Below are 27269 nucleotides of genomic sequence, written 5' to 3' on the forward strand. Positions count from 1 at the left end.
CACATATTGTCTGAGCCCTAGAGATCATGCTTGGCTGATACAGATTTCCTCATTTCCAGGACAGTGTGCTCTCCTCCCCTTTATGTTCTTATTTCAGCTATTGTTCAAAGAACTATCCGTATCTTAGGGGTCCCTGGGTGGCTCAGTTAGTTGAGTGTCCAACTTCGGCTCAGTTTGTGAGTTTGAGCCCCACGTTGGGCTCTGTGCTGACAACTCAGAGTCTGGAGCCTGCTTCAGATTCTGTGTCTCCCTCTCTCTCTGCTCCTCCCTCACTCCTACTTGGTCTCTCTCTCTCCCTCTCAGAAAGAAAGAAACATTAAAAAAAAATTTTTTTTTTAAATAATGTGCTATCTTAGGAAATTTGTTTTGAATTACCAATTACATTTCTATGATTTAGTTTTTAATACATGAGTTATCTTTCCCAGGTACTTTATAGAGACTTTGCCGCCCGATGATCTAATTTCATAGATCAAGGAGATCTATGAGACAGGAGAGGGGCACGCTGTTATGTACCAGGCAATGAGATGCTAGTGCTTCTCATAGTGTGAGATGTCTAACAGTCCATTTTATGGGACACACAAAACCCATGATTTTACAGATATTATTGCATAGGATAAAGCTGAAGTAGATAGTGCCCATCTGAGTTTGTTTTTTTCAGTGAGTTACTTTAAATAAAAATATTAAATAATAAAGCTTCAAGCAATACTCAGTTATGGCAAAGGCCATCAAGTGGGTTTTCAGCGACTGAAACAGTGTTAAATGATAACACATTTATTCCTCACAACGTCTTTACAAATTAGAAACTAAAGTCCAAAGAAACGCTGGAATTCATTCAAGTCACAGATCTACTAGGTGGTGATGCAGGATTCCGGTAGAGGTACTTAGGTCTCTGACTAAAGCTCTCCCTGACATCCTTTTGCATATATAGGAAAATTTAGTGTAATCACCCAAGTGTGAATGTCTGGCTTGTGTCTTTATACCCCACCTCATCTCCTTAAAAAGATTTATTTTCTAAACTAAATCTTCCATCTCCAGAAAAAGAAAAGGGGCATCAGAATGAATTTGGTATGTTTCAAAACCCATTTATAAAACACACAAGAAAACAGACCTGCTTTCCTGCCTGGCTGAGTGAAACATTAATTCTTCACCTTGGCACCTCAACCTACAGCTGTAATAAGGGCCGTTATGCCCAAATAGGCCCTTAAACGGAAGACCTGCTGGGCAGAGACCCACTTTCCCAACCGGCTCGACTGTGGCTGCTTTTTCTGCCAACTGACCAGGCTGAAGCAGCAGCAGGGGAGGAGGGACTGCAGGTAGGTGGGGAGGGGATCATTTTGAAAGCTCTAAATCCCTCCCAGGGAAGAAGCAGCTGCTCCTTGTTTTTCTAACATCTGTCCCATCTGTCCCGGGCCGCACCTCACCCTTTGGAGGCTCGAACTAGCTGACCATGGATGTGACAAGGAAGCATTTCTGAAGGCCGGTTGGTGAGCGGAAATGAGCATAACTGCCACCAGAAAGTTTCTTTTATCGAGAAGAGGGCAGTTGGGGCTCTTCTGGAGTATAGCTGTCACCTTCCTTCATTTTTTCTGAAAAACATACGGCTTTAACTGGCAGAATCGGGATTTGTAATATCACCCAAATCAGGCTGTACGCCCTAAGGACAATATGTCCTAGAGCCCATTTTTTTAATTTTCCCCTCCAGGGAAGCCACAGGCTGCTGATTTGTGGGACAAATAATGATACTGTACGAACTATACCACCTCTATAGAACAAGCTGTTCATATCTTGCACGTGTGGCGTTTATGACGTTTAACAGCGTGTTGCTTGTATTTGACTCCCCTGCCAACACGATTCTTCTCGAGAATAGGGCCCTTATTTTTATTTAGGTATTTACCCCTCGTATTCAGAACCGTGGCTGGAACCTGGCAGGCATGAAATAGAAATTTATGAATGAATGAACGTTAACGAAGATAAAATAAACAGGGTGATTCATTCCGTCTTCCGAAGACGGGAGCGGAGGGAAGGGTTTGGCCGTGAACTTAGTCGCCACGGGAGGCGCAGTCCCAAAGGCCAGCAGCTTCGGCTCGGGTCTCCGCAGACCCGGGTCTGCAAGCGGGCGCTAGCGCTCCGCCCCAAGCGAGGCCCCGAGCCTCTGAGACAGCCCGCCCCCAAGGCACACAAGGCCACGCCCCCTTCCCAGTCATTCCCTGGGCAAAGTCCGTTCCAGGCTTCGGGGTGGGGCCAGAAGGGCGCAGGCGCAATGCGCAGCGGAAGTAGCGACTCGGGAAATTAGAAGGAAGGGAAGGGGCCTGTCTGCCGGGCTCCGCGAAGGGCACTGCGCTCCTCCTCCGTGGCTTCCTCCACCTCAGGGAAGCTCCGGGCGGCCGCACGTGCCTCCCAGCCCAGGCTCCTCCCCTTCCCTCCCCCTGCCCGGGAGCGGCCGCGGGCTGCTTTCCTCTCCTCCAGCCGCGATGGCGCTCGACCCCGCAGGTACGGGGGCGGGACGCGGGGTTTGCTGAGGAGTCCCGGCCCGGGTCCCTAACTGTGGTCCTGCGGCTGGGTACCGGTCTGGGAAAGGTGCCGAGCGCTGAGGTTGCACCGCTTCCGCAGACGGCTGCTCACGCCCGCCCGGCTGGCCGCTTTAGGGTTTCTGGCGGCCCCAGCGTCTTCCCTGCAGTCTTGGGTCATCGGCTCGCTCCTTGGGGTTAGGGTTAGGTGAAAGGCATTGGGTTTGTTGTCCAAGCGGTCGTCCATTTGTCTTACAAACATTTCCTTCTTAACGCGGCTGGTCTCATCTTTCTCGTCCCTCTGGGGGGCGGGGGGCGGGTACTGACTCCTTTAAGTATCTGTAAGATAACTTAAAAACAACAATCCAAAGGACCCGTCATTGTGGCAGGGGTCAGTTTCTTTAGAAAGGATCCCCAGAGTCTCGATCAGTTAGTGCTTCCAGCCCACTTCTATATGAGGGAGTAGTTTCCCTCGAATTCCCGTCCTTAAAGAAGCTCACCTGCGCTGCCTTTGCTTTAAGCTGTTTGTGTTACAGAAGCTCACGTACGGTATCTTTGTAGACTATTCATGTAAGTATAGAGGACTTCGTTTTTGAAGGGGTGGTGATTGGTCTAGTCCACGCCCTTCGTTTTATGAATAGGAAAACTATTCATAAGGCGTTGGGAGGAGTAATGGCTTCAAACGTTTGGAGATTCAGAAATGGAAAACTCATTTGGTAGCTCTCAAGAAGAGCGGAAAATATCTGTAGCCAACAAATAATACATTTTTTGAACGCTTTATTATCAAGCTAAGTATTCTCAATTATCCAGCAATGGTATGTGATATTGTAGACCATTTCATGGATTATAAAACTGAGGTGGAGAGAGATTAGGGACTAATCTAATTTAAAGCATAAAAATTTCTGGAACACTTCACAAGCACACCAATTTTGGGCCAGGTGATTGGAACAGACTTTATGAGGCCATTAATAATTGATCTAGCCTTTATTTTTTATTTTATTTTTTATTTTTTTTTCAACGTTTATTTATTTTTGGGACAGAGAGAGACAGAGCATGAACGGGGGAGGGGCAGAGAGAGAGGGAGACACAGAATCAGAAACAGGCTCCAGGCTCTGAGCCATCAGCCCAGAGCCCGACGCGGGGCTCGAACTCACGGACCGCGAGATCGTGACCTGGGTGAAATCGGAGGCTTAACCGACTGCGCCACCCAGGCGCCCCTGATCTAGCCTTTAAAGGATAATTTCCAGTGGTTGGACTTGGAGAGGAGGCGGCAGAATGAACAAATGTATAGGTGGTAAAATATCACTGTGTGATATTTAGTTGCAGAGTGTAAATGAGGGGTAAGAAAAATTAGGTTGGAAAGTAGATTGACGCCTGTTACAATTCTAGTGCATCTGAGCTGAAAGTGACATTCAAAGTAATCTACAAATGAGGAGACAGACTCAGAGAGGTCAAAGGCTTTCATATGTCTATATTCTGAGTTTTAGATACATGAAATTTAGAAAAAAGTCTCACTTGCTGTTTCCACTTTCTTACTGTCCAGTTACTCTTAACCCACTCAATCTTGTGGTGTGCCCACGTCCACACTGCTAATTGCTGGTAGAGCCCAAGCTGGAATAGAGCCCTGGTAATTTCATTTCCGGGTCCATGCTATAGACCATGCCTCTGATGAAAACAAAAACGGGAGTGCCCATTATATGTCACAAGCATACAATGGTAGAAGAAAGAAGACAGCCCACCCCTGCACCCCCATATATACTTTGCCAGATTATGGTCAACATGAAGAAAATAAGCAGTATCATGTGGTAGGTGGGGAAAAGAGGACTGACCTCAGAGTAGGCAGTGAAGAGCTCTATGAGGAAGTGTCCTTTGAATTGGAATCTGAAGGACAAGAGGAGGCAGTTATGTGAAGAGGTAGGGAAAGAGTATGCTGGGCAGTCAGAAGCAGCAAATGCTTAAAATGTTTGGAATGAGGGCCAGAGCGTGGAGGAGGTTCATAAGGAGGGATGTTGGGAAAGTAGGCAGGAGCTAGATGCTGCAGGACCTGGAAGGCCCTGATAAGAAAGCATTTGGACTTTTCCTGATGTTATCAAAAGTCTTTGGAGGCTTGCATTCATTCATTCATTTAATGTTTGTTTATTTTGAAAGAGAGCGTGCACGTGAGTGGGGGAGGGGCGGAGAGACAGAGGGGGAGAGAGAATCCCAAGCAGGCTCTACTCTGTGAACATGGAGCCCATCGTGGGGCTCAACTGACTGAGCCACCCAGGCACCCCTCAGAAGCCTCTGGAGGCTTCTATAGAGCACAGTGACAGGGCTGGCTCCCCTGCTCCGTCAGTGGAGTGTGCAACGCTTGATCTCAGGATTGTGAGTTTGAGCCCCATGTTGGGTGTAGAGATTACTTTAAATTAAAAAAAAAAATGAGGGCAGTGGCACAATAGAAATGATGTCTTTACTATTCTGGCTGCAGTGGTAGCATGCAGTGTGGAGGAGTCCTGAGTGGAAGCAGGGAGACGGGTTAAGAGATGGTGGCAGTGGTCCAGGCTAGGTATGTTAGTGTCTTGGCCTGGAGTGGGAGTAGAAAAGCTGGAAAGAGATAGAAAGCTTCAGTAGATGTTTTGGAGGACTAATTGACAGGACCTGCTGTTGCGTTGAATAAAGGTGGTGAGGCAAAGGGAGGCATTAGGGATAATTAGCAGGTTTTTTACTTTAGCAACTGGGTGGTTGGTTATGGTCAAAGCCAACAGTATGATCATTGGAAACTTGTTAAGCAGGGATGGAAGCAAGATTGGAATGGGAAACAAGAAAGTGGAGTCAGCAAGTAGGAAGTTTTGAAATATTCTTGTCGGTGTAAGTTCCAGAATACAAATGTATTGAAGCCACCTTTTTGTTTAAGTTCATTTGTGTTTGGTTCCTGGATTGAAGCATAGATTTACATTTTGCTATTTCTCTTGCTTTTTATACTGTGGTATGTGCCCACACTGAGTAGATGTGTTTCTGAGTAGATGAGTAGATAGTTAGGTCAATTGAGGTGAATATAGCCAAGTCTGTTTTCCCACTGATTTCTGTTAGGTTTTTTAATTTTTTTATGTTTGTTGATTTTTGAGAGAGAGGGAGAGGGAGAGGCAGAGAGAGGGGGAGACCCAGAATCTGAAGCAGGCTCCAGGCTCTGAGCTGTCAGCACAGAGCCCGACGCAGGGCTCGAACTCACAGACCACGAGATCGTGACCTGAGCTGAAGTTGGCTGCTTAACTGACTGAGCCGCTCAGGTGCCCCTATGTTAGATTTTTAAAAATCTTTTTTTAAGTTTTAAATTTGAATTACAGTATAGCTGACATAGTGGTATGTTAGTTTCAGGTGCACAATATAGTGATTCAACAATTCTATGCACCACTCAGTGCTCACTGTGATAGGTGTACTTGTAATCCCCTTCACCTGTTTCACCCACCCCCCACCCACCTCCACTGTGGTAGCCACCAGTTTCTCTGTAGTTAAGAGTCTGTTTCTTGGTTTGTCTCTCTTTCTTTTGTTTTTGTTTTTTCATTTGTTTGTTTTTTTAGTCTTAAATTCCACATACGAGTGAAAACATATGGTATTTGTCTTTCCCTGACGGACATATTTTGCTTAGCATTATACTTTCTGGCTCCATGCCTGTTGTTCCAAAGGGCAAGATTTCATTCTTTTTTTATGGCTGAATAAGATTCACACATCATATATACACACACACGGGAATATTATATATGTGTGTGTGTGTGTGTGTGTGTATATATATAAACATATATATGTGTGTGCAACGCTTGATATATATGTTTATATATATATACACACACACCCCACATCATCTTCATCCTCTCATCTATTGATGAACACTAGGCTGCTTCCATAATTTGGCTGTTGTAAATAATGCTGCTGTAAACACAGGGGTGCATGTATCCCTTGAATTAATGTTTTTGAATTTTTTAGCTAACTACCCAATGTGATTGTTGGATCATAGGGTAGTTCTGTTTTTAAGTTTTTGAGGAAACTCCATACTGCTTCCCACAGTGGCCACACTAGTTTGCATGCCCCGGCGTTCCTTTTTGTCCGCGTCTTCACCAACACTTATGGTTTCTTGTGTTTTTGATTTTAGCCATTCTGACAGCATGAGGTGGTATCTCATTGTAGTTTTGATTTGCATTTCCCTGATGATGAATGATGTTGGGCATCTTTTCATGTGTCTGTTGGCCATCTAGATGTCTTCTTTGGAAAAATGTTCCTCGTCCCTTTTTTAAATTGGAATATTTGTTTTTTGGGTGTTGAGTTGTATCAGTTCCTTATATATTTTGGAATATTTATCAAATATGTCATTTGCAAATATCTTCTCCCATTGTGTAGGTTGCCTTCACTGGTTTATGTTAGATTTTTCAAAATCTTCATACAGGTTTGATCTTCATTTGGCAACAGCCTTTAACTAACTTCGTAGGGTCCACTTTTCTCAAGAAACTCTGAACCCAGCAGTGAAATGCAGGCTACATACTTATATGTAGTTTTATTTAGATTATTTTCCTTACTGTTAATGTAGAGGTAATAAAGGCACGCTTTGTAAGTCTCTCAGCCGTACTTCGTTAGGTTCATTATTTTCTCTTACTATTTGAATGCAGAGAGAAAAAGCTGGAGGGGGTCCACAACACCCAAGAAAAGTGGCTGAGGAGGTTAAATTTTTAAAAACTACTAGTGTGTGGGTTGCGCTCCCAGATGTTCAGATTTAATTTGCTAAGCCTCTGACATTTTAAAATAGTCCATAGGCAGTTCTAATATGCAAACAGAGTAGAGGAGAAATCGCTGTTCTGAACTCTTCCACTTTATTGACTTAGTCTTTAGCTTTGTTTTCTTATCAGTCTGATCTTCCTATTTCCAGAGGAAATTATCCCTACCTCTTTAGCCGTGAATGGTACCTCGATCGATGGCTTGGTAATGGTGGTTAGTTTACAGCAGGCCATACACTGTCATCTTTGGGGTTATCTTTTCCACCGGTCAGAAACTATTTCTGTTTTTATTCAACAAAATTCTAGACATTAACCTCCTCTCATAACAAGTTTTAAAAGGGCCTGGTAATGGAAAGTCAAGCCTGGTAATGGAAAGTCAAGTCAAGGGCTGTACTAAAGAACACCCAGTTATTTCTTTGCTGTTCCCAGATTCCAGATACATTTTCCCACATGACTGTATTCCCAGATCACAAACTCCAGAAACCTGGGCCTAATAATTTTGCTTATTTTCTCTAATAACTATAAGGGCTTCCTTTCTTTTTTTGTTGTTTTTCTTGTATGGTTCCCTCTCTTAGGGGGTAGGTAGTTTCCCTTCCCTTGTCCGTTAGTGTGGATTCATTCTCTACTTTTGCATGATGGAGGGATAGCAGCAGAGAGAAGTTTCCTTAATTGTGTGTGTGCCACTTTATTGGTGTTTTCCAGAAATCTAATAAGGGGAGGAAGATGGGACAGTTGTAGGGCTCAGGGAGTAGAAAGTGGGATCAGCAATTTCATGATATTCCATGAGTAGAATTTGAAGGTATATCTTGGGAGGATGTCGTCAGGGCAGCTCTTAGAGTATTTGGATTGCAGGGGTTCTTTTAGTGGTTCCTATGGGGATGTAGGTAGATTAGCTTTAGGAAATTCTTACTTTGTAAGTGAGACACCTAAACAGATTTAAAGAACCTTTTCTGAGAACACTGTGATTCATACGTAAAAGGTTATGTAGTTGATTAGAAAATTTTTAATTTGATTATTGCTTCTGTATCTGGATAGTATCAATCACGTTGGTATTTCAGAGCTAAAAGTATGTTTAACTTATACATTTTATGTATTTCTTTTTTTTTTTTTTTAGTTTATTTACTTTGAGAGAGACAGAGACAGCCTGAGTGGGGGAGCGAGGCAGAGAGAATCTCAAGCAGGGTCAGTGTTGCCAGTGCAGAGCCTGGCACAGGCTCAAACCCACCAAACTGCAAGCTCACGACCTGAGCCAAAACCAAGAGTCAGATGCTTAACCGACTGAGCCACCCAGGCTCCCCTCACTTGTAAATTCTGTATATTTCTAAACTCAGAGTATACTTGTGATGAGAGTTGTACATCATGAATCAGGAAATGTTTTGTAAATGAGTTCAAGGAATTTGAATTTTATCCTGAGAACAGTGGGAAGATACTCCAGATTTTTAGGCAAGTAGAACATGCTTTCATTTTTTGTTCACCTGACTTTTCATTAGATCCAGGTTATGTGTTCTCAGCAGAATACTGTAGAAGTGGTATCGTGTCTTTCTCGTGGTATCACATCCGGAGGTATATGACATCTTTCTGTCTCTCATAGATTATACTAAGTTTGATCAGTCAGGGGCTTGTCCCATTGCTTTGGTTTGTTTTTCCTCTCTTGTAATTAATAAGTAATTTGTGGAGAGTACAATCTAATTTAAGACTATGCAGATATCCATTCCTCATGGAAATGTCCCTTTTGATATAGTATCCATTGATGATTTTTGCTTGTTTCAGTCTTCCCTTAATGGTTGCAGAATGGTGATTTTCTGCCTCCAGCACTTTCTCCACATTGTCGGTTGTTGCTCTTTTGCTGTAAGCAAGAGACCACTTTGTTTCTTGTTCATTTATTTGTAGATTCATTATAGGTGTGGACTCATGAATTCCTATTTTTCCAGGGGTTTATAATTTGTTACTGTATGTAATTATTGTGGTGCTTACATTTTCCCAGATTTGGCCAGTGAGGGAGTTCCTTTAAACTAGCTTCTGGGCCCTTGTGATATGTTCCCATCCTGTTTTTGAGCATTTTCTCTTTTTCTCACACAAAGTATTTCTGGTTCATCTCTTACCTATTCTGGCCCATGCATAGAATTAGTCATTTCTTTGACAAACCCTGGTTCCTTTGTTTGGTCATGACATCAGAGAACAAGGTCTGGGTACCATTGGATGTTTTACATGCAAATGATTTGTTAATGGAGTGCTGTTAGAAAAAAACCTGTAAGGGACCAAGGGAACAGGACAGGGAAGGGGAGGAAGCTCAGCAAGGATGTGGTTTCAGGGAAGGCCTGTCGCAACCTGATCAGTTCTGGTGCACCACAAAGCACAGGGCCTGACCCACTTTGGAGGCCAGAGTGCTGGGCTTTTGTGCCATGTGGCAGTCCTTGCCCATGGGAGGAGACTGGGAGAGGGGCCACAGGAAGGAAAGCTGCCATGCCCGAGGGCCGTCCTGAGAAGGTTGCAGGTGTGAAGGCTTCAACATTCTCTGTCCTAAAAATCATTTATCTGAAGCCACTAGGAACCTTTGTTCAGGTAGTGAGAGTTCAGATAGTGGTAGGTCAGGTAGGAAGGGGTACTTGCACAAATATGTAAATACACACAAGTGTGTGCTCTGAGTCCAGGTGTGAAGTATCATGGGGTTGTGGTAATGACGTTGGCCTGAGCTATACCTAACATACGCCAAACTGTGCTTTGTGTTTTTCCCTCCAGGCCATTTGACATGCTGTTCCTTCTTTTTAGAATTTTCCCTCTCTTACATCCCCAAATCTGTCTAGTTCTTGTTCATTTTTCACACGTCACTTTATTTATTAAACAAAATTTTTTAAAGTTGTACTTACTTTAAGAGGGAGAGAAAGTGCATGAGCACGCAGGAATGGGAGAGGGACAGAAAGAGGAGGAGGAGGAGGAGAATCCCGGGCAGGCTCTGCACAGTCAGTGTGGAACTCGATGTGAGGCTGGAACTTGGAACTCTGAGATCATGACCTGAGCCAAAATCAAGAGTTGGCCGCTTAACCAACTGAGCCACCCAGGTGCCCCCACACCTTATTGTAGAATCATTTGCATGATTCCACAGTCTTTCAAGAAACAATTTTAAAAATATTTGAAATTTCTAAAAACTACCAAACTATCAAATAATCTGGGTATAGAGTTTCCATTCTAGATCCAGAGGTTTTTCCTTGAGAAGTAAAGTGAAACCTACAGGTATGATTTGTCTGTATGTATCAAATAATTTGAGAGATGAAGAAAAATGTCAGGTGGAGAATGAAAGTATTTAACTGTAGTAAACAGTAAATGCTTTTCATATGATTTCACGTCTTTAGGTTTACTGGAGACTAGATGATTAGAAAAGATAAACTAGCTAATTACATCTAGACAGTGAGAGATTGCCCACCAATCCTGGGAGAAGCATCCAGTTGAATTTGGGAATGAGTAAGGATGCCTTCTTGTTTTAGACTTTGTCATTAACCTCAGGCCCTATTCTAAGTGGCATAATCTCAGGTTTGAGGATGCTGGGGTAAGGAGAGAAGGGTTTCTCAGATAACTGCTAAAGCTTCTTAAGCCTCAAACCTGTATGATTGTAAATACTTGGCAGTTGGTCTCAAGGGGTTCTTTCACCACAGGAGAATAACTTCCAAGTTTATGTTCTCATTGACTGGATTAGTATCCTTATTGTAGAATCCTCTAAGTTTATGGACGTCAAAAAAATGCAAGAAATATTACCTTCTGCTTGATATAAGTGGATCAATCCGTGCCAAATAAGAACATTGATTCCCAAATTAACCTTCTCCCCCCACCAGCCCTGATTATATTTTAGCATTTTTATTTATATTTCCAAGATTTTATTTACATTCAATACTACACATTGGATAGTATTGGTTTCAGGAGTAGAATGTAGTGATTTATCACTTACATCCAACACCCAGTGCTCACCACAAGTGCCTTCCTTAATGCCCAGCCCCCGTCTAGCCCACCTCTCACCCACCTCCCCTCCAGTAGCTCTGTTTGTTCTCTGTAGTTGAGAGTCTCTTATGGTTTGCCTCCCACTATTTATCTTATTTTACTTTTCCTTCCCTTCCCTTATGTTCACCTGTTCTTATTTTAATATTTTTAAGTAAAGAGATTGAGGGAAAAACAATTTAAGAACATGGTATTTAATATCCTGCATTGTATTTTTGCTGAGAAACTTAGAGTTTTTTTATGGATCAAAGGATATATTAATTAAGCATGTTGAAATGTAGAGTTTCGAATGTTTATGTTGGCTGCTGCATAAGGAACCTAGCCTGTTTTACTCATCTCTGTGTATACAGCCCCTAGCATGGTGACTGATGCCTAGTAGGTGCCTAATATTTGTTAACAGAATGAATATTAATTATCAGATACTGAAACTCTCATAATCATGTGTCATTTTTTTTTTTAATGTTTATTTTTGAGATAGAGACAGAGCATGAACGGGGGAGGGGCAAAGAGAGAGGGAGACACAGAATTGAAAGCAGGCTCCAGGCTCTGAGCCATCAGCCCAGAGCCGACGCGGGGCTCGAACTCACGGACCGCGAGATCGTGACCTGAGCTGAAGTCGGACGCCCAACCGACTGAGCCACCCAGGCGCCCCAATCATGTGTCATTTTTTAAACAGTTTGCATATTTACCATGTGCCAGCCATTAGAGGGAATTATAGAGATGAGTTAGACATGTTCTTGAACCCCATCAAATTTAAGTTTCATGCAGCTTTCTTGCTCTAGCTACATATTGGAATCATTTGTGGAGCTTTTAAAAATACCAATGCCTGGGTTTATCCCAGCATTTCTGATTTAACTGGTCTGGGTGGTACCCAGGCATCAGAATTTTTAAAGCACTCTCAGGTGGTTTGTTAGATGCAGCTAAAATTGAGAACTTCTGGTACCAAAATCTGTCTTAAATCTGTTCGGCCTAGTATAACAGCATACATAGCACAGACTGAGCGACTTAAACAACAGAAATTTATTTTAACACAGTTCCGGAGGCTGGGAAGTCCGAGCTCAAGGTGCTGGCCAATTTGCTTGCTGGTTCTTCTTCCTACAAGGCCACCTGTCGGATTAGGGCCTTGCGCATATGATCTCTTTTGACACTTAATTGCCTCTTGAAATATAGTCACATTAGGGTTTAGAGCTTCAGTATGATTGGGGTGGGGAAAGTGGGACAGAATTCAGTCCATGGCGACCACCAATCTGTCGGGAGAAGAAGGTTGCACAGATGGTGTGACGTTGTATATTAAATCCGGATGTGATGAGAGCCAGATCATTGGTGCACACAAAATCTTGGGCTTACAGAAGGAGAGAGCACTTTCAGGTGCTGGGGTTAGGCAGAACTTTGGGAGGGAATAAGTATTGAGTTTGGGTTTAAATCGGAAGACCTTGGTAAGAAAATAAGAGGTAGAAGATGGAAAATAAAGGCAGAAGACTGAGCTGGAGTTTGATTTGCTGCGTAATGTTGGAAGATGGCTTTGAGCTTTCTGAGCCTCTGCTCAGAAGTACCTTCTCCTGCCTGTGACGTTTGTAAAACAACTCCTACTTCTCCTTCCTTCCTTCTGCAAATATTTATTGTGCCTCTTCTGGGCACCCTATACACATAAGCTGCTTTTTTTTTTTTTAGGCAAGGAGGATAATGTAACCATCAGGATGGCAGGATGAAGATTTAAATTGTTGAAATTTTAAGTTGAAATTGTGATGGCTGCTAATTGTGTGGTAGCTGCTTGAAAAGGTGGGCAGAGTAGATTTGGATATGGAAATAAGCACTGGGAACATGGCATGAACAACGGCATCTTTAAAGGTAGAGCCTTGTTTGGGGCGCCTGGGTGGCGCAGTCGGTTAAGCGTTTGACTTCAGCCAGGTCACGATCTCGCGGTCCGTGAGTTCGAGCCCCGGGTCAAGCTCTGGGCTGATGGCTCAGAGCCTGGAGCCTGTTTCCGATTCTGTGTCTCCCTCTCTCTCTGCCCCTCCCCCGTTCATGCTCTGTCTCTCTCTGTCCCAAAAATAAATAAACGTTGAAAAAAAAAATTTTTGTTAAAGGTAGAACCTTGTGGGATAGCCGCAAGAGGAGTGGGAGCAGCTCTTACCTTGGAAGCGTTCATCCTTTTCCTAGGATTATTGCCATTTTGCAGAATATTTTTGAGACTCCTTTAGGGTTTGCCTTCAGCCTCTACAGTCTGTTCATCTCAGCATCCTCATTTAGGGGAAACTTATTGTTTAGAAGAGACCTGGTATTTCAGCCAAGGTGGTTAGCCAGAGGAAATCATCCTGGGAAACGCTCCTCCCCAAAAGAAGTTGTATTGTGGGACTCGTTTTCCCGTCAATGCACACTGGCTCTGAAGGCCACGCCAAGAAGTATGAGTGGCATGAGCAAAATTTGAATCTTTGAAGTAAGTGAATAACCTGTGGATGCAAAATTAATCCCCCCACTGTGTTACAGAGTGGCACAGGGTTTTTGTTCTGTTTTGTTTTTGTAGAAATGTTACGAAGTATTGTAAGATGAAAAAGAAATGGTGGAGTAGAGTGGCCAGAGGCACCGAGGAGCGGTCATAGATTTGAGGATAGTCTACCCTGTTCTAGATGTACATCAGAAAAATCAGTTAGGTGTGAATTGCTGAGAAAGCACAGGCATCCTGACATTTCTTCCTTTCTCAAATACCGACTCCTGTCTCCCACAACACTGCTGATTTTCTACTAGAAAATCAGGAAAAGATAGTCTTGAAGTTTTACCGAAATTTTACCGTAAATGTGAAACCTTCTCATTCACGAAATTATGGCCACCGTGGACATTGCAGCATGCTGCTAAAGTTGACATGTCTTCCTGCATAAGTTGATTTTCTGCTTTGGTATACTTTTAATTGGTTGTCCCCTTTTGGCCTCGTCATGGGTTAAAGTAATGTGGGTGGAAGAGGAAGTGTTCACACCTAGCAATCTGCAGAATCTGAGGTCCAAGAAATAGGTGCTTTTGGGAAGTGGGCACATCTAGTGTGAACTAGGTGGTTATTAGCAGTGAAAGCTGATAGGACAAAGTAGTTCAAATGAAGCATACTATTGTGAGGGATAGGTGGTATTTGACCCGGAAGCCAGACAGAAACAGGCACATCTCTCTCGTTGATGTGCTTTCCATGTTTTGTTTAAGGGTGAGCTTATAGGACATTAGATTGTTACCGATTGAGCTAATACATGATGTTTACTTTCTTTGAAGACATTTTTTTTTTCAGCCAACTGACAAATGGCTTCGTGTGTGTGTGTGTGTGTGTGTGTGTGTGTGTTTTCTCTTTTAAATAATTTTCTACATGGTAGGAATCAGAGGATCACCATTCCGTTTACCTTTACCTTTTGATCAGAAAATCTAAAGAGGGAATTTTTTATTTTTGCTTGTGCTTCTGAAGTTCCTGAAACGCCCTTACTGTGTAAGGGTTGTTTCACCCTTAACTTCAGAAACTCAGACAACCTTGTTTGTTGGAATCCCCTTAAAAAGGCCATCACCCCATGTGTGTGGTGCGTCGCGGAAGGGATTCGGGGCCTGGGCTGTGTGATCTTGGCATTGCCAGTTTATCACACTTGGGCCATTTCACCTCTGGGAGCCTCCACTCCTTTATCTGCAAACTGGAATAAAGCCCTTCACCTGGGAGGGCTGTTAAGTAGGCTGCAGGGCATTGATCACCCTCACCTGGAGGTTTCGTGGCCGGAGGCAGGCGGGAATATTGTGCGGAAGGAAATCTCTCCCATCGCTGACTTCCTTTTCCGGTTTCGTTTTGTCCGTTCACGTTTGGCTTGGAGGAAAGAATGTGAAAGGAACACTGATCTTGGCTGTCTTAATGTTCCCTGAGTACCTCTGCCCCTCACCCCCCTTCCTCATTTTATTAGAGCAAGAAGGAACCAACAAGCTGGCAAGACCATGGAAATCCGATCCCTATTTTTGGGCGGTCGAGAACTGGAGTCCGCCGGTCTTCCTGGTGCGAAGCACTTCTTGGAAATGTAGCAGTTGAGAACTCTGGTCTTTGTGTAGTGTTCATGTTAGTATCTGCCCTGGGGCACTTGGATTTGAAGCTCTTGTTAGCTAGTACAGAAGAGGAATCTAAAGATAGAAACTGTTGCTAATGAGAACACTGTTGCGTATTTACTGCAAGCATTTTTCTTGTTTTTCCTCCAGAGTAACAGTAGTGTGGAAAGGTCTTCAGGAGCAAATAAATAGAACTGGAAAGTTAAAAAAAAAAAAGTGGCATTATCTAAACAAGAATCAAATTTAGTTAAATTAGAACATTTTCACTATTGAAAAGGCATACCTTGCCCTTCAGGTGTCACTTCTTTCCAAAGATTCTGTAATATTCTGATTTGCCTCACTGTTATCTTTGTGGATTCATAGCAAGTGTTGTTGTCAGTAGACTTCTAATCTACTACTGCCATACTGCAAGAACACGTGAGCCCCAAAGCAAAATCTGAGCTAACAAATTCAGCCAGTGAAAAAGGTGAAAATTGACTTTCAGGTGATGATAGAATGTTGAGAAGTTAGAGCTTTGGAAATTTTCCCTGGTGGTATTATCCTGATTCTTTATCTCAGTATAAATTCATATGACTATATATGTAGCAAACTCTCAAAATTTGATTTTTTTTTCAGACTCTTATACAAATGTATAACATATATGCATCATCACATTGACTTTGAGAGAATCGCTCTGTAATTTTATGAATAAAAAGTACCATCTTTACAGTGTTTGTGGTGTTGAAGATAGCTTTGTAATACATATAAAACCATAATTAATATACTCAGTGGTTGATATGCTACCAAGTGGGAAAATCTTTAGCAGAATTTATAGATTTTTTAGCCTGTTATTTCTGATTTAACACCAGGAGTTTGGAAAATCTAAATCAGTTCTCATGTGATTCTAGAATTGTTTTTTTGCCCTAGGAGGTTTTAGAGGAATGAGGGAAGTTTTTGAGAGGAATCAGGAGAAGTTTTTGCAAGCCATGTAAAAACCGTGTTTAAATAGGAATTATAACCTAGAATTCATTATATAGGTACATTTCTATTATAATTTCTTATGGAAAAATGGTTTAATATTACACAGCTGTGTCTGTATTTAAGGAAGTGATTAAAAAATTGGTGCTTTTGTTATCTAAGACCACTGCAAAATTTACAGAGCGAAAAGTAGATTCATTAAGACACATTATTAATAAGTTGTATAGATTAAAGCTATGTAAGCGAAAGGAAGAGGTAACATTTCGAAACTGATTTTATAAAATAGGTCAGTATAGCACAATATTTCTTCTCCATTCAGTAATTATCGTGTTAATCACTGATGCCTCATATGATGTATGCTGCAGACCAGGAGAAAAGAAGTATGTGGAGATAGCCCCCAGTTTTATTATTTCCCTTCAAGGAGAGATCAGCTTTCCACTCCGCAGGATGTCTCACAGGCATCTGAAATTCACCATGTCCACAGCTGAATTCCTCTCCCCCCTGGTGTTTCCTTTTGTGTTCCCTGTGTCAGTGAGTGGTCACAGCGATTTCACCAGGAGCCAGAAAACTGGGAACCTTCTTTGAACCCTCTTTATTTAGTCCCTTTAAGCCCTGGGCATCTTGTAGGATCTCCCTTGAAACTGTCCTTTTTCGCTCCATCCATACTTACAGTGCCTTTTATAAGCTCACTGTTCTTTTTCTCATCTTAAACAGTAGCTCTGGCAAAGCTAAGGAGAAAGAGAAGGCTTAAATAGGCCAGATTTCAGCAAAGCATGATCTGGGCAAAATCTGGTAAGGCCTGTAAACTGTGAGTGGTTAGTAACATTTTCAAAGGGTCGTTTAAAAAAAAAAAAAAAGAAAAGGAACATACGTGGTAAAGATGGTCTGTAGCCTGCAAAGCTTGAAGTATTCACGGTCTGGTCCTTCACTAGAAATAGTTTGTTGAGCCCTGGAGTAAGCAGTGAAAACTGGGAAACAAGTATACGTATGGTAAAGAGGGAAAATATGTGAATATCTTCCTATCATTATTTTGAGTATTTAGATGAAATGGATAGTTTCCTTGAGAAATAGAAATTTATTAAAACTGCAACTGACTTAAAAATAAATAAAAAGCTCTTAGAAAATGGAATCAGTAGTTAAAGCTCTCTGTGTCTGTCTCTCTCCCACGTATTCCAAGACCTAGGCCCTAATAGCTGGTGTACTACCAGAGACCATAGGGCTATTGTGTGTATGTTCACATATACACATACATATGTATATGGCCAGATACTGGCTCATGTAACTGGGGGGGCTAGTTGGGCAAGTCTGAAACGCGTAGGGCAGACCAGGCTATCAGAACAGCATTGGAACTCTTGGTTCTGAGCTGAAGCTATAGTTCCCAGATGGAATTCTGTTCTTAAGGCTTTTCAACTGATTGTATCAGGCCCACCCACATTATCTAGGATAATCTCCTTTGCTTAAAGTCAACTGATTATAGACTTTAATCACATCTGCAAAGTACCTTTGCAGCAATGCCTGGATTAGTTTGAATAACTGGAGACTGTAGCCTTGCCAAGTGGAATCATAAAACTGACTGTCACAGGTGGTTTCTATCAGACTTTAAAGAAACTGATAATGGGGTGCCTGGGTGGCTCAGTCGGTTAAGCCTCTGGCTCTTGATTTCTTTGGCTCAGGTCATGATCTCACAGGTCATGAGACTGAGCCCCACGTTGTGTGGGACTCTGCTCTGACAGCAGGGAGCCTGCTTGGAACTGTCTCCCTTTCTCTCTGCCATCCCCTGCTTGTGCTTGCTTGCTCTCAAAAGAAAGAACGAACGAATTGATAATAGTCTTTATTTTATACGGTGTTCCAGAGAAAATGAAGGAAAGGAAAGGTCCCTAGTTTATTGTTTAAATAATGTAACTGAGATACCAGAGCAATACAGAGGAAAATCATAGGCAAATCTCAACATGAAGATGACTATAAAAATTCTAAATAAAATTTGAACATCCAAGACAGATGTGCTGTTAATTTCTGCTTACCATTTTTCTAAAGGACAGAGCCAGAAAAGAAGAGCTGCAGAGCTGTCTCTGTTATTGTGTACATAGAAATTGGAAGAGACAGTTGACAATTTATTAGAACTAATGAGAGTTAAGTAAGACTGTGTTGGGTTGTAAGAACAATATAAAAAATTCAGGTGAACCTATATAATAGCAGTAAATAATTACATGTTGCTTATGAAAAGGTTACCTTTACCAGTATAAGTAAATCTAATAAAAGATCAACAGTGTCTTTAAGGAGAGAATTATAAAACTTTTTGTCTACTTAATTTCTGGTAGTTGTGTGTTAAAATCACACAAAGTTGTGATAGTTGTGTGTGAAAATCATGAGAACAGATTTTTAAAAAATGTTTTACAGCTAATCTATTCTAAATTGAGGTAAAATGTACAGTGAAATTTATAGATTGAGTTTTGTTAAATGTATACAACCCAATCAGGACATCCGCAAAAGAATATCCTTCTCAACTCCCATAGATAACCAGTGTTCTGTTTATCACCATAGATTTTGTTTCATGTTCTTGAATCATGTGGTAGGTACTTTTGCACCTGGCTTCTTGTTCTCAACAGAGTTTTTGAGATTCACCCACATTAAGTATATCAGTAGTTAATTCTTTTGCATTGCTAAATAATATTCAATCGGGCATTTAGGTTCTTTCCAATTTGGGGCTATTATGAATGCTTCCATAAACAGACTTGCACAAGTCATTTTCTGGAAACATGTTGTCATTTGGGTTAGGTGAATGAATACCTAAGAGTGGAAAGTAGGAAAGTAGGTTAGGTGTATATTTCACTATAACTTAAGCAGTTTTCCAAAGAATTTATCTTTTCACACTCTTACCAGCAATATATGAAAGTTCCAGTATCTCCACATTCTAATATTTGGTGTTGTATTTTTAATTTTTTTTTTTTTCCTTTTTTCAACTTTTTTTTTTTAATTTATTTTTGGGACAGAGAGAGAGAGAGAGACCATGAACGGGGGAGGGGCAGAGAGAGAGGGAGACACAGAATCGGAAGCAGGCTCCAGGCTCCGAGCCATCAGCCCAGAGCCTGACGCGGGGCTCGAACTCACAGAGTGCGAGATCGTGACCTGGCTGAAGTCGGACGCTTAACCGACTGCGCCACCCAGGTGCCCCTGTATTTTTAATTTTAGTCATCCTCGTGGGTATGAAATAGTATCATGGGGTTCATTTGTATTTTCTCCATGACTAATGATTTTAAACAAACACATGTTCATTTACTTATTTACAGTTTGTCTATATTGTTTTCAAAGAGTCCATTCAAACCTTTTGTCCCTTTTGTACTGGGTGGTTTGTATTTTTGTAATTGATATGTAGGAGTTATTTATATATGCTAAATTCAAGTCCTTGTCAAATCTCTCTCTATAGATCTGTGTCTCTGTCTATATACTGTGAACATTTTCTTCTGGTTTGTGGCTTGTCTTTTAATTTTCTTCACGGTGTTTTTTTTTGATGAACAGCAGATTTTATATTTGATGAAATCAAATTTATCCTTTTTCCCTTTGTGTCTTTAAAATATTTTTGTCTACTCCGAGGAGTTGAAGTTTTTTGTTTTTGAGTTTTTGTTTGTTTGTTTGGTTGGCTTAATAGTTTTAGTTTTTATATTTAGGTTTGTGATCTGTGGCAAATTAACTTTTTTGGGTATTATGAAGTAGGAGGTCAGATGGTTCAGACTGATCCTCTCCCCTCAATGTTTATCTAGGTGTCTTTATCACCATTTGTTGAAAATGCTTTTATTTTTTCATTAAGTAGCCTTGGTGAATTTGTCAAAATAAGGTGACTGTATAAATGTGGAAGCATTTCTGGACTCTATTACATTAATCTATTTATCCAAATTCTCTCCAGTACTACACCACTTTGATTGCCCTAGCTTCGTAGTAAGACTTGAAATCAGGGAGTGGAAGTCATCCAAATTTGTTCTTCTGTTTTAATATTGTTTTGGTTATTCTCACTCCTTTTGTCTTATACATTTTTAAGCTTTTTTAAAAATTATAACTTTAGGGGTGCCTGGGTGCTTCAGTCAGTTGAGCATCCAACTTGTGCTCAGGGCATAATCTCACTGTTGGTGGGTTTGAGACCCACATCAGGCTCTGTGTTGACAGCTCAGAGCCTGGAGCCTGCTTGGGATTCTGTGTCTCCTTCTCTCTCTGCCCCTCCCCTGCTTGTACTCTGTCTCACTCTGTCTCTCAAAAATAAATGTAAAAAGAAAATTAAAAAAATAACATTATTTTATTTTGAAATAATTTATCAAGCTGTGAAAGATGACATTTTTCATGTAGTTCTTCTCCAGCTTTTCCTAATGCTATTTTCTCTCATAACCATAGTACAGGTCTTCACTGAGTATGATACTGCCTTCAGAAGAGCAAAAATTGGTATTGGAGGGAGAAAATAATCTTGTTGTTTTAATGTACTGTTATGCATGCAGTGTTCCTGTGGTATTAACATTTCATGGGGAGCATTAGCGATAAGAAAAGTCTAAAAAGGGCTCTTAGAATGAAAAAGTTGGGACACACAGCTGTAATTAATTGTGCCTGAGAAACCCAGGAATTGACATTAGTATGCTAACTCAGGTACATATCTTAGTTGAACTATACCAAATTTTACATGTTGTGTGTGTGTAGTTCTATGACATTTTATTACATATGAAGACGAAAGCAACCATGATCGCAATCAGCATACAGAACTGTTCTGTCACCACAAAGGAAACCCCTCATGTTTCCTTCTAATAGTCATACTGCCTCCTCCACTCGTTCCTGGCAACCAATGATCTGTTTTCCATCACTCTAATTTGTCAATTTAAGTGGAATCATGTAATACGTAGCCCTTTGAGGTGGTCTTTTTTTCATTCAACATAATACCCTTGGGATCCATTCAAATTGCTGCTGCTCTTGTATGTTAGTAGTTCTTTGTTTTATTGCTGAGTAATATTCCATTATGTTGATGAACTGGTATTCATTCACCCATTGAAGGACTTTTGGGTTAATTCCAAGTTTTGGCTATTACAAGTAAAGCCTCAGTGAACATGTGTATACAGGTTTTTGTGTGAACATCTTTTCATTTCTCTGGGCTAAATCCTGAGGGGTGTGCTGGGTCATATGGTAAATACATGTTTAACTTTATAAGAAACTACCTGATTATCTTTCAGAATGGCTGTGCAATTTAATGTTCCCACAGCAATGTATGAGAGATCCGGTTACTCTGCATCCTTGTTAGCACTTGGTGGTATTATTATTATTATTATTATTATTATTATTATTATTTTAGCCATCTTAATAGGTCTTTAATGATAACTTTTGTAACCTTAATTTGGATTTCCATAATGACTAATGATGTTGAGCATCTCTTCATATGCCTATTTGCCATACTTATATCTCCTGTCTAGTGGTTGTTCAAGTCTTTTGCCCATTTCTAAATGGATTGTTTTCTTACTGTTGGAGTTTACAGAAATCTTTATATATTTTGAATACAAGTCCTTTTTTAGATATGAGATTTGCAAATAATTTTTCCCATATGTGGCTTGTTTTTATCTTTCTAAAAGCAGTGTTTGTGGAGTGAAAGTTTTTAATTTGGATAAAGTAGAATTTATTCTTTTTCCCTTTTCTGAATCATGAGTTTGTGTCATATATAAGTCTTTGATTAACTCTGGGTCATGAAGATTTTCTTCTGTAGTTTCTTATAGAAGTTTTTTCCTTTAACTTTTTATTTTGAAACAATTACAGACTCACAGGAAGTTACAAAAAAAAATACTATATAGAGTCCTACATGCCCTCATGCTACTTACCACAATGCCTCTTGTATAATGGTAGTATAATATCAAAAGCAGGAAATTGAAGCCGGTACAATACTATTAACTGGACTATATACCTTTTCAATTTTCACCAGTTTTTATCTATATATGCAATGTGTGTATATAGTTCTATGCAATCTTATTCTGTATTCCTGTTCATATAAGGAAAGCATTCAGTGTTTTACCATTAAGTGTGATGTTAGTTATAGGGTTTTTGTAGGCACTCTATTAGGTTCCTTTCTGTTCCTAGTTTATTGAAAGTTTTGTTTGTTTTTAATGAATGGTATTGAATTTATTAAATGTTTTTTTCTGCTTCAATTGACGTGATTCATACGTTTTTCTTTTCGACTATTAATCATATTGATTGATTTTCGGATAGTGAACCAGCTTCGTATCTTTGGAATAAACCCAACTTATTTTTCTGTATTCCTGGATTTGATTTACTAATATTTTGTTGAGAATTTTGAGTCTATATTCATGAGGACTATTGGTCTGTGTTTTATGTTTTTAATATTGCCTTTGCTTTTGATATCAGAGCAGTGCTGGTCTCATAAAATGTGCTAGGAAGAGACTAGAAATGGTGTTATTCTTTAAATATTTCATAGACTTTGTCAACAAGGACATTTGGGCCAGTTTTCTTTTTTTTCCCCCCTAAAAAAACCAAAAACCTGAAACTATTCAGTAATGATTATATCATTTGTTTCCCTGTTGTCAATTTTACTGATTTCTGCTCCTATTTTTATTTATTTGCTTGTTTTAGGTTCTTTTTGATCTTTCTCTAGTTTTGTCAGATAGAAATGTAGAGTGTTGGTTTGAGACTTTTTTTTTTAAGTTTATTTACTTATTTTGAGAATGAGAACATGAGGTGGGGAGGCGCAGAGAGAGAGAGATTGGGAGAGAGAGAGAATTCAAAGCAGGCTCCTTGCTGTCAGAGCAGAGCCCAAGACAGGGCTCCATCTCACAAACCAAACTGTGAGATCATGACCTGAGCTGAAATCAAGGGTCCGATGCTCAACTGACTAAGCCAGTGACTGAGCCACCCAGGTGCCCCAAGAGACTTTCTTTTTTAATATGAGCATTTATTGCTATAGATTGCCTACAAGCACTGCTTTAGCTTTTAGTAAGTTTTGTTTTTATTTTCATTCAGGTCATTGTATTATTCTACCCTCCTTGATACTTCTTCAATCTAGGAATTCTTTAGAAGAGTGGTGTTTAATTTCCAACTGTTAGGAAATTTTTCCTGCTACTTTCTGTTCTTGGTATCTAGTTGATTCCATTATGGTCAGAGAAAATACTTTCAATTTGTTGATATTCCACTTGATTTATCTATAATGGTTTTTAATTTTTTTTTTTTTTTAGTGGTTGTAAAGATTATAGTGTATGTGTATAGTTTATCACAGTCCGTTAGCATGAACATTTTATCATGTAAGCGGAATATAGGTAATCTTGCTACCCCCAAAGTTTACTTTACCCTCTCTCCTTTATGGTATAGTCATTTTTTTTTAATTTATTTATTTATTTTATATTTGAGAGAGAGAGAGAGGGAGAGAGACAGAGAGTGAGCAGGGGAGGGGCATACAGATGGAAACGGAATCTGAAGTAGGCTCCAGGCCCCACGCTGTCCGCACAGAGCCGGATGCAGGGCTTGAACCCAAGAACTGCGAGATCATGAGCATCCTAGTCTTGATTTTGGCTCAGGTCATGATCTCATGGTTCCTGATATCAAGCCCCTGTGTTGGGCTCCCCACTGACAGTAGGAAGCCTGCCTGGGATTCTGTCTTCCTCTCTGTCTTTGCCCCTCCCCCACTCGCACTCTCTTCTTCTCTCTCTCAAAATAAATAAACATTAAAAAAGAATATTTAAAACTCAAGGAAAGAATAGTTTCAGTTGCCTTTTCTTTGTTCCTGTTGTTCTGAGTTTCCTTTTGTTACCATATCCTTCCTGTCTGAATAACTTCCTTTAGCCATCGTTTGAGAATAGGTCTGCTGGCAAGAAATTACCTTAGCTTCTCTTCATCTCAGTTGTCTTTATTTCATCTTCAATCCTAAAAAAAAAATCCTTTGTCCTTTGAATCTTTGTTCTACTATATGTCTCTCCGATGCTTTGAAGATTTTTCTTTGCCTTTGATTTTCAGAAGTTTTATTATGATGTGTTTCTTTAGGTTTTTAACTGTTTTTCTTGAATTAATAGGTTTTTGTCTTTTGCCTCATTAAAAAAAATTTTTTTTAATATTTATTTTTAAGAGAGAGAGAGACAGAGAGATGGAGCATGAGCAAGGGAGGGGCAGAGAGAGAGGGAGGCAGAGAATCTGAACCAGGCTGCATGCTGTCAGCACAGGGCCCGATGTGGGGCCGGAACTCACAAACCTTGAGATCATGACTTAAGCCAAGGACAGATGCTTAATCTGCCATCAGGCACCCCTCTTTTGCCTCATTTGGAAAGGTTTCAGCCATTATTTTTTCAAGTATTTTTTTAGCTCTGCATTCTTATTTGTTTTTTTCTCAGACTCTGGTAAAATAAGTGATAGACTTTTTTTTTTTTAATTTCTTTTATTCTTTGTCCTGCAGGTCCCTGAGCCTTATTTAGCTCATTTTTTAAAAAGCTCTATTTTATTTTGTCATCTCCATTGGAATTTTGTATATTAATCTTATATCTGGAAACCTTATTAGTTCTATAGCTTTTTTGTAGACTCTTGGATTTTCTAGATAGATGATCTTTTATTTTTCTTACTCTGTTAGACTGTCTAGAATGTCAAGTATAATGCTGAGTAGAAGTGGCAAGAGCAGACTTCTTTACCTTGTTCCATGTCTTAGGGGGAAAACATCTGCAAGTGGGTTTTTTTCTGTAGATGTTATTTATCATGTTCAGGAAGTTTCCTTCTGTTGCTACTTTACTGAGAGATTTTATTAGGAATGGATGTTAGATTTTTGTCAGATGTATGTTATGTGTCTGTTGTGATAACCGTATGTTTTTCCTTTTTTAGCTTTTTAATCTGATGAATTACATTTATCAATTTTTGAATGTTAAGTCAGTCTTGCAGTCCTGGAATAGACTTCATTTAGTCATGAAGTATTATCCTTTTTTATACTATTGTATTTTAAATTGCCACTCTCTTTTTTTTTTTTTAAGATTTTTACATCTATGCTTATGATGGGATATTATAGATTTCTTTAATGTCTTTGCCTGGTTTTGGTATCAGGATAATGCTGGCCTCAGCAATTTTTTTAAGAGTGTATGGAATTGGTATTATTTCTTTTTTAAATGTTTGGTCAAATTCATGTGCAGCTATCTATGTCTGGAATTATTTTTTGGGAGAAGGCTTTTAACTACAGATTGAATTTCCTTTTTTTTTTTTTTAATGTTTATTTGTTTATTTATTGAAAGAGAGAGGGAGAGAGAAAGAGCAAGCCAGGGAGGGGCAGAGAGAGAGAGAGAGTGGGAGAGAAAAATCCAAGTAGGCTCTGTCAGCATAGTGAAAATGAAAGAAGGTTTTCCTTGCCTAAAAATTTGTAGCATCTTCCCATTGTTCTCAGGATAAAATTCAAACGCAGGGCTTGAACCCAGGAACCGTGAGATCATGACCTGAGCTAAAACCGAGAATCCGATGCTTAGGGAGCTGAGCCACCCAGACGGCCTGATTCATTTTTTTAAATAGATACAGGGCTGGAGTGGTTCTCTATCTATGTCTTCTTGAGTTAGCTTTGGTTGTTTGTGCTGTTAATTTTATTGGCGTACATTTAAAGATTATTTGAGTACATTATCATTTAAAAATCATTGTTTTAGAGTTTATTTCAAGAGAGAGAGCCTGCTCCTGTGCACATGCAAGTGGGGGAGGGGCGGAGAGACGGGGAGAGAGAGAATCCCAAGCTGGCTCCACAGTGTCAATGCAGAGCCTGACATGGGGCTCAGATCCCACGGACCATGAGATCATGACCTGAGCCAAAATCGAGTCAGATGCTCAACTGACTGAGCCACCCAAGCGCCCCCAAAATGTGTGTCATTTTTTTTTTTTCAACGTTTATTTATTTTTGGGACAGAGAGAGACAGAACATGAACGGGGGGAGGGGCAGAGAGAGAGGGAGACACAGAATCGAAAACAGGCTCCAGGCTCTGAGCCATCAGCCCAGAGCCTGACGCGGGGCTCGAACTCACGGACCGCGAGATCGTGACCTGGTTGAAGTCAGACGCTTAACCGACTGCGCCACCCAGGCGCCCCTGTGTGTCATTTTTAATGTTTGTGATAGCTGTCTTTTCTTGGCTAGTGGTTTATCAATTTTAATAATCTTCTCAAAGCATCAGCTTTGGTTTCATTGCTCTTCTGTATCATTTTGTTTATTTTCTATTTTATTTGTTTTGGCTTTGATCTTTATTATTTATTTTCTTTTGTTTGCTTTGTGTTTAGTTTGTTCTTTTTCTGGTTTCTCAAGGTGGAAGCTTAAGTCATTGATTTAAGAGCATTCTTCTTTTCCAATGTAGACTTGTAGTGCTACAGATTTTCCTCTCAGTACTGTTTTAACTGTCTCACACAAATTATGATATATTTTCACTTTCATTTATTTCAAAATAGTTTATTTCCTTTTTGATTGCTTCTTAGCTGCATGGGTTATTTAAAAGTGTGTTATTTGGTGGGGGAGGGGGGGCGCCTGGGTGGCTCAGTCAGCTGACCTTCTGACTTTGGCTCAGGTTGTGACCTTGCAATTAGTGAGTGTGAGTGCTGTGTAGGGCTCTGTGCTGACAGCTCAGAGCCTGGAGCCTGCTTTGGATTCTGTGTCTCCCTCTCTCTCTCTCTCCGTCCCCCACTCATGCTCTGTCTTTCTCTCTCTCTCTCTCTCTCTCTCTCTCAAAAATAAATAAACATTAAAAAAATTTTTTAAAGCGTGTTACTTGGTTTCCAAATATTTGGAGATTATTAAGACATCCTCCTGTTACTGATTTCTAACTTAATTACGTTGGTGTCGGGGAACATACTTTGTAGGACTTGAATTCTTTTAATTTATTGAGATATTTTTCATGGTCTAGACTATGGTTTATCTTGGTTAATATTCAGCTCTTATTAAGTGGAATATTCTATAAATGGGTCAAACTAATTGATGATATGGTTCAGATACTTTGTAGTTTTAACATATAAATTTAAATCCATGTTTTATATTACATTTGTGCATCATGAATTCATGTTTATT

General features: G+C 40.3%; 1 protein-coding gene across 1 annotated transcript in view; it reads left to right on the forward strand.

Moving 5' to 3' along the window:
* CMC1 (C-X9-C motif containing 1) overlaps window positions 1-27269 on the forward strand; it is a 101751-nt gene that overhangs the window by 9782 nt on the left and 64700 nt on the right. Inside the window, exons 2-4 of the mRNA XM_043593319.1 lie at window positions 1198-1313; window positions 2008-2136; window positions 2228-2490. Coding sequence (XP_043449254.1) covers window positions 1198-1313; window positions 2008-2136; window positions 2228-2490 — 508 coding nt within the window. The remainder of the gene's footprint in view (window positions 1-1197; window positions 1314-2007; window positions 2137-2227; window positions 2491-27269) is intronic.

This window comes from Prionailurus bengalensis, chromosome C2, assembly GCF_016509475.1.
Source record: "Prionailurus bengalensis isolate Pbe53 chromosome C2, Fcat_Pben_1.1_paternal_pri, whole genome shotgun sequence".
In the NCBI taxonomy this organism is placed as follows: Eukaryota; Metazoa; Chordata; class Mammalia; order Carnivora; family Felidae; genus Prionailurus; species Prionailurus bengalensis.